This window comes from Pterocles gutturalis, unplaced genomic scaffold (assembly GCF_000699245.1).
Source record: "Pterocles gutturalis isolate BGI_N339 unplaced genomic scaffold, ASM69924v1 scaffold38992, whole genome shotgun sequence".
NCBI classification, from domain to species: Eukaryota; Metazoa; Chordata; class Aves; order Pterocliformes; family Pteroclidae; genus Pterocles; species Pterocles gutturalis.
The window spans coordinates 11,246-26,733 of NW_010111555.1; the positions used below are offsets into that span (position 1 = coordinate 11,246).

Below are 15,488 nucleotides of genomic sequence, written 5' to 3' on the forward strand. Positions count from 1 at the left end.
GCCGATCTGAGCACTGCCTTCCTACAGAAATAAAATCAATGACGTACGAGTTAACAGCAGAAAATACCACTAGCAGACATGCTGACATAGAGGGAAAGAACAGACCCAGCATTAGTCAAATCAGTCAGCTGTTTAAGGTGGCAGACTACTGGCGTCAGGGCAGCAAATTTTTACTAATCTGCCAATGTCTAAGTCCTTAAAAGCCACACCTGCTGCTGCTGCTACGGATCAGCAAGGAAGGAACTATCCCTGTGAAAAAGGGACTCTGCATGGACCACTGTCCCAAAACCACAGCTTCCCTATTCATGCAGCAACAGCACAGGTTTTAGAAAATGAGTAAAGGCTGTTTGCACAAGGAGCAGGCAGGTTGCTGCAACAAGAAAGACAGACATCGGCATCTTCGCTGCCAAGCATTGTCAATGTGAGTGTTTCACAGTTCACAATAAAATGGATTCAGTGCTAATCTTAGTGAAAAATCCTTACCATCATTCAAAATCCCCTAATTCCTCTCAGACTTGCTACCCAGAGTTTCTCAAAGACTCGTTCTCTCCCACATCCTACCCATACTCTGAAACTCCTGTGATTTCTTCTAGATCCCCCACCCCAGACTCCACTCTGATACCACAGGAAAACAGAGCTTTGCCAATCCAGCATCAGTTATTGTGTCCTCATCATTGGAGCAGCAAAATTTTCCCTGCATTCCACTTAAAGTCTTAGGGGCTCAGAGCTAGAAGTTAATTATTCAAACTAATACATAATAATTTACTTATTTAGATTACATTTTTTAGTTACTTTAAGGCTGCGTAATCTTTTCAACTGCAAATAAATATGCAAATAATCATGCAAATTAGTGTACCTCCTCTTTCAAATGCCATTATTCATGCAATGCAGATAACGCTATGGTAACTTACAATTTCCATCTTTTAATATTAGCTGAAGTTATCCTTCCTCAGACCAGTATCAATTTCTTTTTTATTAGAAAGCATTTAAAAATGAAATATATCAAAATAAAAATATCAGCTACAAGCACTGTCAAATAATCGTCAGTTTGAAGTAATCGCTGCTGTTCTATGACAAACTTAGATACTTGACCATTTTAATACTGTGTTCCCCCCTCTCAAACCATCATTTGCAACTCCTTTGATTCACCTAATTGCATTTTATCTTTCCAAAAGTAACTCATTTTCTCTCTCACTGACCACAAGCAACTAACTTCTAATTATAGTTATGAATCCAACAAGGATCAAAACATCATGGGCCAATTTAAGAACTTCAAATTATGATTCTCTTTCACATTTGCTTGCAATTTATATTGTTCATTTGCATTAATAAAACTCTGACATTTCATACATGTGATAATAAAGAAAGGAACTTTACCGGAAAGAAGAGATAAATGGTGTTGTCCAAAATGACCAATTTGGACTTACACACTGTTCCATTTACTGAAGACCTCAAGTAAACTGAATCACCTTCATTGAAGATCTCTCCAGAAATCAGGAATGTTTTATCTTGAATCTGAAAGTTAAAATCCTTTTATCAGGACAAACCCTTCATGAACAATAAACCAAAAGTTAGTATTTTTAGTATACATTCATGACCTGTGATTCTTCACAGATAATTCTAGATTTTTTTTTAAAAAGTCTTTTTTAATCTTATGTATCCTTTATTTTTCAGTTAACAGACTGTATTCTATAATCAATGCAATCAGCTCAGAAGATTAGCTACTAAGCTCTCCCAGGACAATTTTTATCATAAACTATGCAATAGCACTCAGCAAAATACAAAGGTATACTATTTCTCAGGAAAAACAACAACAAAAAAAATCAGAGTATTCAGTTTAGTGATGCTACTAGAATCCATATTTTTAATTTGTCCTGTCATCTTGACTTTCTTAAAACTAAAAAATCCATACTAATCAGGTGACACCGTAAGACTGCACAATGCTTTCCAAAAGGTAACTTCCTCAAACTTGGAAGCCTATAATACAAAAACTATAATATATTCAGTAAACCGACAAAGGAGCAGAGGAGAGCAGTCAGACACCAAAACTGCGAAAGAAAGACCAAATGGAAAGGCCATTTATTTGTAGGTAACCCTTTCATCTACATCAATGGAAACTGCACCTCTGCCACAACTTCAGAATACAAGGACAGTAAGAATACGAGCATAAGGGTGTTACATTTCACTGGTACTTTTAGTTCTAACCTCACTGAGCAAAGAATCAGAGACTTGCTGGTCTTTCAGGATGTTACAAGCAGAGACAAAATTCAGTCTTCATTTATATAGTTGCATACTATTTTTCCACTGAATGAAGACCTTGTAACACGCATTGAAAGGATACTGTTGATATGATACTGATCCCCAAGAAAAAAATCATTTGCCTGATCAGTATCCTGAGCAGGGAGCACCTTAGGGCAACACCCTGGGCAGTCCTGTGAGCGCTTGCCATTTCCACAGCCCAGCAAGCTGCTCTACTTAACTGGCCTCAGGACGGGTTTTGTAGCACCCCAGAGGCACTGTCTTCCTCATGATCAGCTCCTGAGTCTGCTTCTCCGTCCCTTATCTCCAGCTTCTCTCTATTTCCATCTCAACCCCCAATTCTTCCTTCTTCCCTGGGAGTCTACATTCCCCTCCTCAAAAGGCCCCATTTTACATTCCTTTCAGTCTATTTTTGCTGACATTACTTATATAAGCCCGAAGTGTAAGAGCTTTCCTGCATTTCATATGTAATCAATACAATCACAATAACCTGGGTATTACTTGAGGGATGTGGGTTATCTCGATACTTGTATCAGTAGAAATAAGGGTTTGAGTTACCAAACACATGGATGTACACATGAATTCTCACAATTTTTCCAGTACGTTCATCTCTATGCAGTCTAAGCAGTTCATAAATACTGGGCTAATCTCATAATTCCCCTTTTCTGAATATTGGATTCAAGAAGGTGAACTACAGAGAGACTGCATTCTTGAGCATGCAACCATCCTACGTGCCAAATTTGAGAGAAAATCCATTTGACCTCAGGTGATGCAGAAGAATTCAACACTCAGCCAAACACAACCCCCATAAGCGACACAGTTGGAGACTATCACATATACACACGTAAAATTATCTATGTTTAAAGCATCTTGAGTTTTATCCTACAGCGTCTCTACAGTGTAGACATAGAAAGAACCCAATTTTATGGGGCATCTTTCAATTATTAAACCAGAAGATCTACTACTCCCATCATTCCTCATCTCATTCGGTAATCGCTTTCCAATTTCCATCTTCAAAAAAAAAAGAAAGTGTTATCTTACAGATAATGCTCTAGAGAGCTTTTATTTATCCCACAGAAGATCCATCTCATGCACAGAATAAAGCAGGAGTCCTGTGGAAAAAAAGTCTTTTTAAATGCAGATTTAAATCTAACTTGCAATGTTTTAGAAAAACAAATTTAAGGGAGAGGAAAATAAAGAGCAAAATCTTTAAATACTGGAAAAGCAAATGCTTTTCTTAGCTTTATTTTCAGAAGCATTTTAGTAGCTCTTCCATGCCAATCCAGCATCTAGCAAAGATCATTTCAGGCCAAAATAAGAGTCTGTAACAGCTGCAAGCAAACCAAAAATAGAATCTTGTATCTGTAATTACCAAGCAACTTTAGTAACAGTTAATACCAAGAGAAGTCTACAAGAAACTCATTCTTCTTTTATCTAATGAAATATCTGAAAAAATTGGACTGGTACCTGCATGTTGTACGACCCTTCTCGATTGTAACTTACAGCTACATCCACAACTGTTCAATAAAACAAAATATGTATATGTGAGTCAATTTAATTATAGGACCTAGAGAATAATGACATAAACCCAATATTTAGTCTACCTTTCTTGATTAAAAAAAAGAGACCTACCAATACTAAGAAAAGAACAAATATTTTCAGATTAGCTTAGTACACACTGCAGATTTCACACTGAATTCTAGACAATTTGTTTTTCAAAGATGAACACCTGAAGTTATGCTCTGAAATATATATATATTATCTGGATAGAAAACAGATTTTTGATGTGAAAAAGTGCTGAGCACTTTCACACCAAAGTAAAGTAAAAAAAAAAAAAGTCAATGTCACTCAGCTCTTTTAAAAATCTCAACCTTATTCATTTAAATGGTGAACATTAGTAGAATGGCTTGGGTTGGAAGGGACCTTAAAGGTCATCTAGTTCCAAGTAGTGTCATTTGAATTTGGTTTATATCTCCTCAAGGTCTAACAGTGTGGATTAAGCATGCAATTCTGTGAATTCCCAGCTTAAATTGCGTAAAACTCATACTGCTTCTATTTTCGAGCACCAGTTGAAATAATTATATCCATCAAGCATCTTCTCTCCCTCCACACACTTTTTTATTAACTTACTGTCTTCCCCATCCAACAGAGACATGTTTCTAGTATAACACATGTTAATTCTTCTGCCAGTGCTGGATGCAAACGGTGAGAATTTATCTAAAACACAAAATATACAGATACGTTACTTTCATTCTACTTCAACAAAACACAATACTTAGAATTTACACCATAAAATCACTGTCCTACTATTACTACCATCGTATTTAAATATTTCTATTGCACTTAAAAGACTGGGGATCCACTGCAATAGATAGTGACAATCCCTCACTCAAGCTTCAACACTGAATAAACTGAGGCTGGGTAACCTAGAGAAAACATGACACTAACAGCAGCACTTACTAAGGAGAAGGATATTGACTGTTCCCCATGAACACATCCTTGAACAGGACAAGAAAGCATAGGAATTCAGCTGTCCCATGGCAAACTCAGATTAACCTTTAGGTGAAGATTCCAACTGTAAGAATAGTAAAACACGGCAGCAAATTGCCTGGGAAGATTGAGGAGTTTCCTGTTACTCGGTGTTTTTGAGAATGGATCAGATATACTGCTATCAGATATTGCCCAATTAGTTCTATCTCTTGAAGCAAGGGAACAGTGTATGGGAATCTTTCCAATCCCACTCTCCCATGTTTCTAGGATAGTTAAAGTGGAGGAGGAAAGAAAAATTAACAAGGTTGTTGGATTTATATGAAGTTTTTGTTAACAGCAATCACATGCCCCACTGATATAGCCAGTAACAGAGTCAGAACTCAAGAATGTTCAGCTCCTGGAGTCCTGTTCATTCCATGAAACCCTACTGCCTCGCCCAATCCTAGCAGAGTCAATTTTATCTCTGAAAAGCTTGGGCCAGCTGTAGGAGTAATTCTGACAGATACTCACTGTTTATGCTTGTAGAGAGAGAAAAGTACACTGAGACACTGATTAGGAATCCCAAGGTCTTTCAGATAGTGCCTATCTGAAGTGGCGTGGGAAGCAGTCTGTACATTACAGCACTGATATATTCCGTATCTGTCCCTGAACAAAAGTTATAGTCTGCTTGTGTAAGTATCTGACAGATGCCAGAATGCAGAACCTTGGGCCGGCACAAATGCAAAAAGGGAGCACGCAGATTAAACAACTGCACATGAGTTCACAGCACTGTCTCATCCAGTCACAAGTAAAATAAAACAAAAGAAGAACGATCCTTACCATCTGACTGATCTCTAAAAGCATCTGTTAGCATTTTCTCTTTCAGTATGAGTCCTAGAGCTGCCTGACATATAACTTCATGTGGAGTTGCCTTTTTGGTTGGAAAGAGTTCATCATGGTGTTGAGGAATGAAATTAGTGTGCACATTTCCAGCCTCAAACTGCGGGTGTCCTGACAGGCTCAGCAAGAAATCAATATTAGTGCTTAACCCAACAATCTGTTAAAAAAAAATAAAAGCAGCACATTGCCAAATTGAAATGCAGTTATGAATGACTGTACAGCTTTCTGCTCAACTTATGCATAGATGATAGATGAATCTTTCTTCAGACCGCATCAGCAAAACACAAAGTTTACCAATAAAATGTAATGAATTCAGATGTATGTTTTATTACCAATGAAACCATTGCTTATAAAAAAAGAAAAAATAAAAACAAGAGTAGCTTTCTCAAAAGCACTGTTTTCGAAAAGCTACTTTTGTCCACTGTGAAGTCAAAGTTTCCCAGGAATAGTAATGGGAGGTAATTCAGGAAAACAACCTACTGTTTTGGTAAATCATGCTCTGAGTCTCTAAAAGAACATTCCTAATAAGAAAAGTGCCTCTTATTAAAAATGAGTTATAATAGTTTCAGATACTCCATATTTGATTATTTACTAGTAACAAATGGGAACAGTGACTTTTATAAATTTACTAGATGATATCCATTTTCTGTACTGCAAAATACCAAAGCAAACAACATGAAAACAGAACTAATAATTTTAGAGAAATCAGTGAAACTGGTAACTATATTGTGCTGCCAACATTTATTGACAGAACTACTAAGAAAATTCTGAAAAAAATCCAAGGGAATTCTTTTATCCCTTTCATTTGCAGTAATCTTCATTTTTCACTAAAACAATAGTGAGCCAAACACTTTCAGTATTTCAGTCATGTCTATGTTGTTGATTTAAAAGTATCTAATTAATTCTACACAAATAATATTCAGTCTCACCTCAAGTCAAACCTTCTGAAGTCCACTTTTGAAAACAGATACAATACCTGTAGTTTTTATAGGTGAAAAAGGGACCACTTCTTAAGAAGAACTGACAGCATTAAAAATTCTCCATATTTCTTTACCACATGTATAGTTTTTATAAATTAGAAATTACAAACAAACATCGCCTGACACAAATTCCACCTACAAATTCCTGAAGTTTGAGAAAGCTCACACTACAACTGAAAATGTTGTTTAGCCTTACTCTTCTACAAAGTCCCAGCTGCATCACACAACTGGAGATACACATAGATTTTTCTTAAGTTTGCAGTAAAACTGGACTTCATACTTATCTCTACTCACTCGACCAATGAAAACTGTCTGCAAATTAGGAAAAAATACAGCCTCTACAAACAAATAATGAATCTGAAATGGTAGTGGCAGTGTAGGGCCCCTCTTAGGAACCACTTTTTCTTTACTGTAGTATTTTATCCATTTTTTGTTAGCTCAAGATGTCCACAAAGTTAGTTCAAGACCTGAAATCATACTGGGTTCCTTCTACTTACATTATATTGATGCAAACTGTATCGCAACTTTCTCAGTGCTGCTTGACGATCCTCGGCCCAAACAACTAGCTTTGCAATCATTGGATCATAATGAACAGAAACCTCATCACCTAAAATATATTTAAAAATGCTGTAACACTAAACCAAGTATTTTCTCAAAGCTACTAATCCATATGGCATTCAACTCTGACACAACTGATGGCCACATGTCTCTATATCCTTAAAGAACATTAATCTTAACTGATGTGACCTGGCATTTCAATTGAAGGACAACTTCAGTACAGACATTGGTGGAGGCAACATTACGCAAATTCAGTTTTCTTTGTTGCAGTCAGAATGCAGGGTTGATAAACTGTGATGAGAATATAATCAGCGTAATGCAATGGACAATAATTTGGATAGATGTAAATAAAGAACTAAAATATTCAGTGGTTGACCAAAAGCACACAGACAATCACAAGGGAAGCATAACTTCGTAGAGATTTATCTTTATAACAACACCCTGTCTTTAGGCCAAAGAGGGATACACTTACAAAGAAAACCTTTTGATGTTAAATATTTCTGATTACACCACTGCCTTTAGTTTTACCTTGTCTGACTCCAGTTTCTATCCTGGTGAAACGATCAGGTGGTGGAGTGGATAAGTGCAACAATGGCCCAGCCCCTGGCATGAAGTTATTGTTAGGGTCTTCAGCATATATTCTAGCTTCAAATGCATGGCCTCGGAGCAGAATCTCTTCCTGCCTTAGGGGAATCTTCTCTCCTGCTGCAACCTGACAACAATAGTGTTTTTTCTTTAATGGGGGATCAATATTGTGGAGTGACAATGTATGAAATATTAAATATCTTTCTTCTAAACATGAACTGGAAAGCACATTAAAAAAAAAGCACAAGGAGAAAAAAGTGGTAGGTCATAAAAAGCTAATTCTGAAGTTACTCCTTCCTGTTCTCTTGGAGTCACCAAAGGATTTTGAATTATTACTGTGTAAATTGACCTAGTATTTCATACAGCTAAAACGTAATGGAAAAACACTGTAATTTTTTCTGCTGTTTATGTCAAAAAATAATGAAATGTTTAAGTTAAAGCCTGGTCTACTAAGACAAGATTTTATTAGAGAAAAATTGTTCCAACTGCAGCTGATGAAATGGATTACTGGCAGCCAGCTCTACTGGCATATGCTGTTGATTCTTCTATGTGCTGTGAGAACTGTACACTTAAGGGAATGTTTCTCTAAGGGCATTTCTAACAATTTAAGAACCTTTAATGGGGAAGAAGACATTGGTTTACTACTCAAAGGAACTCACATTACAAATACAGGAAACAACACCACACCAGTTCCTCCTTTTTGCATCAGCATTTGCCTTTTTAGTTTTTGGTTACAATAAACACTCCCCACCTTATCTATTTAAGCTCCATGTGTGCTCTGTCCTCACTTTTGAATGTGTCTAACCAGAACTGGTTTTCATTTCCAGTTCCCCAAGATCCAAAACTTCCTGTTATCATTTGAACGTGAGTAAACTTCTCTGCAAATTGAATGAGGAAATAAACTGTTTCCAGTCCACACAACTATACGTTTATTTCAGAATGTGACTATACTGCTATAACACCAGACACGTGTTTTTGTGAGGAGTTGTCCTCCTATGGCCTGATTGAAGAATGATTTTTGGGCCAGAGATACATTTGAACTAGAGTTTTAAAAAATTTTCAGCATGGCAAGGGAAAGATCAGGATCCTACTCCTCCCACCTTCCACATTCTCTATAACCTCTCTAAATATAATTTAAAAATGTTTTTTCTCTACATAATTGGAAGAAGACTTTATTGGAATTCAGAGCACCTACACAATGCTCTCCAATCAAATACAGTAATAGGAGATGTTGCTTCAGAGCAAAGGAAACTCTACCGTACTAGCTGAACAGGAGACGAGGATCTGGAAACCGATCTGGTCTCCAGAGGCAATATCAAAGAGCACTGTTCACCAGACAAGAGGAACTCTACATGTGAGAAAAAAAAACTAAATTAACACTTACCCTAAGCTGCCATTCCACCAAGTCTGTTCCAGTGATCATCTCTGTAACTGGGTGCTCTACTTGCAGTCTGGTATTCATCTCCATGAAGTAAAAGTTATGTTGGGAGTCCATAATAAACTCCACTGTTCCTGAAGTATGTAACAAAAGGGCATGTCACCAAAACAAGACTTTTTCAGAAGGGACATCTAAGACACTGAATTGATTTATGCCAGGACAAGACTATTATTTCTAAACCAGATACACTGAATTTCATTAAATCCTGTACAGATAATCCTAAAAAGTCACACACATCCTGTGCTGTTTAGCGGCCATTCTCTACAGTAAGAGCTGCATTTCGTTAGAGTTGTAAAAAGTGCATCACGACTCTCTAAAGTATTGTGTAAATGGTTAAGGCGTGTCATCATTTTTTAAAAATAAGTATCCAAAGAAAGCAGTGAGAAAAGTCACAACTAATTTTAGCAGGTTATTTTTCACCTGGAAAATAGTGTGGGCTTTACAGACAAGAGTTGTGGGTTATTTTTTAAAGGTTTTTTTTACTATATGGTATTATTCTTTTTATGATGAAAGATAATCTATTCTTCCCTTGCTGTGCTCAAACTTACTAACATCCACAATGCTCCCTTTCCAACAACCACCTAGTTGATGGAATTATCCGCTCTCAAATTTGTTCTCTCTATTCTTCAGCACCCACTGGTCTTGAGCTCAGACCAGGCATGCTAGTTTAAATTTGTAATTATATCAGAATTAACTATGTCATTACTTGCTTAAACCTCAAAAAAATGGGGGGACATGTGTAATACTCTGAAACAATCAGATGCCATCTGCCTTGAGGCTTAGTGCCTTATTAAATTAAAAATACACCTCTGGAGCAGCCATACCTCCACAGACTTACCTGCTCCGACATAATCCACTGCTTTAGCTGCTTTGACAGCAGCTTCTCCAAGTCTCTTTCGAACTTCAGGATTAATTCCTGGCTGTAAGTAATAATACAAAAGATTATAAATTATTGTGGATTTGGGTGATATTAAACCTACTATGCATGAACATTTTGAGGTATTTAGTGACTGTAGTGAAATCCTTATCAATGTTATTATACTTGAAATCTACATAATTTTTCCCTGAGAATCACTTTCTAAAGAAAGTAATTTCTTCAATTAGAACATTTTCTGCAGCAAAATTAAGACAGGTACTGAGAATTAAAAATCAATTACTACTTGCTAAGTACATTTGATGGGAGTTAGCAATTACTTTAAAAATGTCAGTTCATAAAAAAATATTGTAAGAAATATTGTAAAAAGTATTTCTCCTCACCCCTGGTGCCTCTTCAATGATCTTCTGATGTCTTCTTTGCACACTGCAATCTCTTTCAAACAAATAGACTGCATTGCCATGCTGGTCACCAAATACTTGGACTTCAACATGCCTGTTTCATTATAATAAACATTTCAATGTATTTCAATAAAGCCCAAATCCTGCAACTGACTTCACCCAAACAGACTTTGAACTTGTACACGGTCCGGGACACTTCTGTAGGACTTCCTATAGGCTTAAGTGTCTGCCCTCAAATAGCCAAAAATGTAGAAATGAGGCTGCTCTTATGCAGGATTGCAATTGTTTTAGACTTCCTCAATCTCCTAAATGAAACTGAATTCTAAATGCCAGCTACTGCAGCGAAACCTCATAGGTCACAGGATAAACAAGGTACATATCGAAAGGCTGCTGCCTCTTTATTTGTTATGTAATAAAAATAAACCCACTTCACTAATATTTGATAGTCATGATTTCCCTCATCATTTACTGTGTAGCAATTCACAAGAGGCAGCAACCCTGGTGTAGGAATAAACACTGTTTATTTCAAGATGCCATTTCAAAGGACAACTATTAGGTGGCTGAACTCCATTCCATTTATAAAACTAACAAAAATCTGTCACCATGCTCATAATGGTGACATTAGTCACTAAAACACAGTCACTAAAAGAAATTCAATACAATGCAATTTTGACTAAATTAACACCTGCCACAGTGTAAACAAAACACACAAGACCACTTTTCATCCTACTACTAACAGGTTTGTTTATTTAACCGTAGAATAAACACTACAGAGTTTATTTTAAAAGATCTATTTCTCACCTTGGATTATCTACAAATTTCTCAATCAGCATTGCATCATCATTGAAAGACTTCTTTGCTTCTCTCCTAGCTGATTCTAGTTGGTCCAGAAACTCCTTTTCTGAGTGAGCAATTCTCATGCCCTAAAATACAGGAAAAAAGCATATCTAAATGTCGAAAAATATGGTACACAATAAAAATCCCTGTTGCACACAAACAGGTACATGACTAAAACAGCAAGAAATGAGCTTAACGATAATACTTTTCCCTTTTTCTTACACTTCAGCAAAATTCTGCATGAACTTCCAAAAAGATAAGCCTACCAAGTCCCAACGAAAGTGCCATTAGAAGTGTTAAAAATAGATATTACCCATTGATACGGATGAGTACAAAATTCCATTTTATTCCCAAATATCATCGAAATTGTCCAAGATTGATGGAGAAAAACTGATTTCATTACAAAACAAACATAGTGATTTTGGAAATAACTAGAATTCTCTATCATGGCATTTTTGTAGAAATTTATTTCAGAGTAAACTCAGATTTAGACAGGGAATTCACCATATATTAAAAAGTATCCAGACAATAAATACTTAAATGGTATTTCTGATCACTTCTTATGCAACGTTTAAAACCACTGGAAAAAAAGGTCCCAGAAGCTATCACAATGTAACAATTTAAAGTCATCTAATTTCACACAAACAAATCCATAGGACAACTTCTCTGCTTATGTGAATTACTAGAGATCCACTGAAAAAACCAAAATTCATCCAATTATACCAGCTACTTACCTTGTGCCTAACTGCACAACAAAGGGAAATTAGATTCCAGAGTGCTGGACTGGACATTAATAATAAATTTTACACAAAAGTAGCTTTCCAATTTCTTTGTTTTCAAAGATTTCTTTTAGAATATTCAGCTACAGATAGTGAGATGTGACAACTTTACACCATGGGACAAACAGATTAGTTCTTTTACCTTTCCTCCACCTCCGCGAACAGCTTTAATCATTACTGGGTATCCTATCCTCTTGGCATGTTCCTTTAGACACTCATCCGATTGATCTTCTCCATGATAACCTTCAACAACAGGAACGCCAGCAGCAGACATTATAGCTTTGGAAGTGCTTTGACAGAACAGTTTTATGTTTAGAATGATAATAATATTTTTTTCTTATTTTAAGTTCCAAACCTGTATGTGTTCCCAGTGTTAATTCCCCTCACAAAAGTAGTTCCACTGACCTCAGTGAGACTATTTATATAAATGGGTTACATATGATTTGATTGTAATTAAGCAAATGTTTCAAATATTGCACAGTTTGTGTGTTGGTAATAATCTTATTTCACAGAACCATAGAATGGTTTGGGTTGGAAGGGACCTTAAAGATCATTCAGTTCCAACCCCCCTGCCATGGGCAGGGACACCTCCCACTAGACCAGGCTGCTCAAAGCTTCATCCAACCTGGCTTTCCATATTCTTGATTTATACTTCGAACCTTGGAAACATTTATTTGATCTAAGCAACTAAGAATAAGATCCTCTGTGATGAACAGAACTTATCACTCCATTTTACATGAGCCACAATAGCCACTGATGACATGGTGTTTCTTTTCCACTGTTCTTTTGACCCATATACATCCAGAACTAGAATTAGTTCAGTATTTAATTATTAAAATCCTAATAACTGAACAATCTTGATTTTCTTCTGTGTCTGCAGGAATCCCACATCTATAAATCTGGAGCTTATTCCTTTGAAGAAAGCCATAAAAATAAAAGGCAATAAAACCTGACAGAATAAAATAATTATGGAGCAATGGTCATTTGTTAACAAAATTAGCTTTGTCAAACTGTAAATTGCATAATCAAGTAACAAATTAGAAATAGATACCTCTTAATCCCCATATCTCTGATAGCAGATGAAGGCGGACCTATGAAGATGATTCCCTCTCGCTTGCATAACTCTGCAAACTCTGTGTTTTCTGAGAGGAAACCATAACCTGGATGAATAGCCTAAAATAGAATAATGTTACCAGCCTATTTTTTATCAGTTTAGGTTAGAAAACCCCGAAACTTCAGTAGAGCACTAAGGAAACAAAAGACGGAAAAATGAAGAACTAAAGAAGACTGAAGTAACAGAAGATTTAAGGTCGTGATCTACTTACCTGTGCTGCTGAGACCTTGGCCACCTGCATTATTTTCTCCATGGCCAAGTAACTCTGCTGTGAGGGTGCTGGACCAATGCAATATGCTTCATCTGCCTGTTACAGGACAAATACATACAACGCAGACTGTTTATTAGATAATAAAAAGCAAATTTAACTGAATTTCTGAGCTGATTATATTGTTTATCAGACTGCTAGCATGCAGCAGTTTAAAACACTGCCTCTCTTCGTGGAGATACTCAACTAGGTGAAACCAATTCTGACTTCACAAAATCAGAGTCCATCCTCTAACCCCCAGTGACTACTCTGGAGTTAGAGAGCCAAACATCAGTGTGCTTCCTGTAAAGCTGCCAGGTGCTAGGACAGAGACTAGGCAAACTTTTTATTGATTCAAGGAAAACTTGGAAGTAACCCTACAGAGGTGAAAATCACCTGCATTAGCACACACACCTACTTTCACATTGAACTTATTAATGAGAAATACTGTTGTGAATGAACATCAATCACAGAATTCATTAATGAATATACCTCACCATTGCTACATGCATGGAATTTCTGTCTGCTTCACTGTAAACTGCTACAGACTTCACACCCATTTTCTTTGCTGTTCGCATCACTCTGCATGCAATTTCTCCTCGGTTTGCGATAAGAATCTTTCCTATGTTGCGACCTCCTGTTTAAAAGGATGAAGCACAGTAAGCAATTTTTAAAAGAAATATATCCTTAAAAAAAATTCCTAGAAATAAAGCAATTTTAAAATTGAGATTTATTTTTTATCATTTATAGTGTTTATGCTTTTCTTCCAATAAGGAAAAAATACATGCTTCACCCAAAAGCATTTCCATGCTAGTCTTGGAATTTTTTCCTTAGAGTCCTTAAGCAGAAGTATGTTTAATTTAAGTCCTTTTTTTCTTTTTGGAATCCAAGAAATATATTCTAACCCTAACACAACACTTACACATAAAAGCTGATGCTTATATTTTTACTGTGCACTTTCTGGACCAACTAGGAAACAATTAACACCTTCTCCCTCACCCCCAATAGAAGGGATTCACATTTCTTTGAAGAGCCCTATTCCCCACTGATACATGGTCACAAAGAAATAACAAGGTATTAAGTTTTTTGTTGTTTGGCGTTTTGTTTTTTTAACAGGAACATACCAGCCTCTATTAAGTCTCATGACAGCAGTTAAAACATGACAGAAATCTAAGGCCAGCACAACAAGAGACCTCCCAGGCAGAACTCAATAGCTTAAAACTAACTAATAAAATGAAAATATAACGCTGAATTCTAAAACATATCATTTTAGATAACATGACAGCAAGGTCAGTGTAAATCATCTTGCTAAATATTTTTTAGTTTCCTTCATATATTGTTGAAATACCATTATGCCTAAAACCCAATTCCCACAGACTCTGCAACGTTTGTATCAGAAAAGGACTGAGGAAAACATCACAAAAATAGTTTTCATTAAGTTGAGTACACCTAAAAATATGACAGACAAAATTATTCAAAATACTATTTACACGTTAAAGATGATTTCTGTCAGGTGAGATACAGATAACTGTTTTACAAAGCTAATCAAATATTGAATATAAAAAAACCCTCGAGTTTTTCAGCAACTAAAGGTCTAAAACTCATGGCAAAACCACCCACATTACCCAAGCAATTAAACCTGGAGGCTAAAGTTAAATTTCGTACCTATGGCCGAGGCCCACTTCACAGCTCGCTGCAGTTGGTTCCATTGCCTGGACGATTATAAACACACAGAAGCGTTACAGCACATTAAGAAGGGGCAACTTTTATCTTCAGGTGAGAGAAGGAGAACACTGACACAGCCCTGAAGCTTCTGATACAACTATTCACACAGAACACAGCCAAGGAAGGTTGTACAAACTTCACCACCCGACCACAGCGGCTCCTCAGCGACGGGCACCAACCCCCGAGCCCCCAGGGCAGCTCCACGGAGTCTCCACCAACCGCTGAAACTATCCTTAAAACTCCGGGTGGGTTGTTTTTTTTTCTTTTTCCACAGAGGAGCCCGGGTACCGGTATCCCCCCCCACACACACGCCACACCCTCG

At 36.7% G+C, this 15,488-nt stretch overlaps 1 protein-coding gene across 1 annotated transcript in view; it reads right to left on the minus strand.

The window, feature by feature from the left end:
- Positions 1–14,052, minus strand: part of MCCC1 (methylcrotonoyl-CoA carboxylase 1 (alpha)) — a 16,748-nt gene extending 2,696 nt beyond the window's left edge. The window contains exons 1-14 of the mRNA XM_010073768.1: positions 13,939–14,052; positions 13,406–13,501; positions 13,132–13,253; positions 12,223–12,370; positions 11,266–11,387; positions 10,447–10,558; positions 10,028–10,109; positions 9,136–9,263; positions 7,695–7,878; positions 7,106–7,215; positions 5,569–5,785; positions 4,390–4,476; positions 3,727–3,776; positions 1,378–1,515 (exon numbers count right to left, since the gene is read on the minus strand). Coding sequence (XP_010072070.1) covers positions 1,378–1,515; positions 3,727–3,776; positions 4,390–4,476; positions 5,569–5,785; positions 7,106–7,215; positions 7,695–7,878; positions 9,136–9,263; positions 10,028–10,109; positions 10,447–10,558; positions 11,266–11,387; positions 12,223–12,370; positions 13,132–13,253; positions 13,406–13,501; positions 13,939–14,019 — 1,677 coding nt within the window. The 5' untranslated portion in view covers positions 14,020–14,052. The remainder of the gene's footprint in view (positions 1–1,377; positions 1,516–3,726; positions 3,777–4,389; positions 4,477–5,568; positions 5,786–7,105; positions 7,216–7,694; positions 7,879–9,135; positions 9,264–10,027; positions 10,110–10,446; positions 10,559–11,265; positions 11,388–12,222; positions 12,371–13,131; positions 13,254–13,405; positions 13,502–13,938) is intronic.
- Between the last annotated feature and the right edge of the window lie 1,436 nt (positions 14,053–15,488).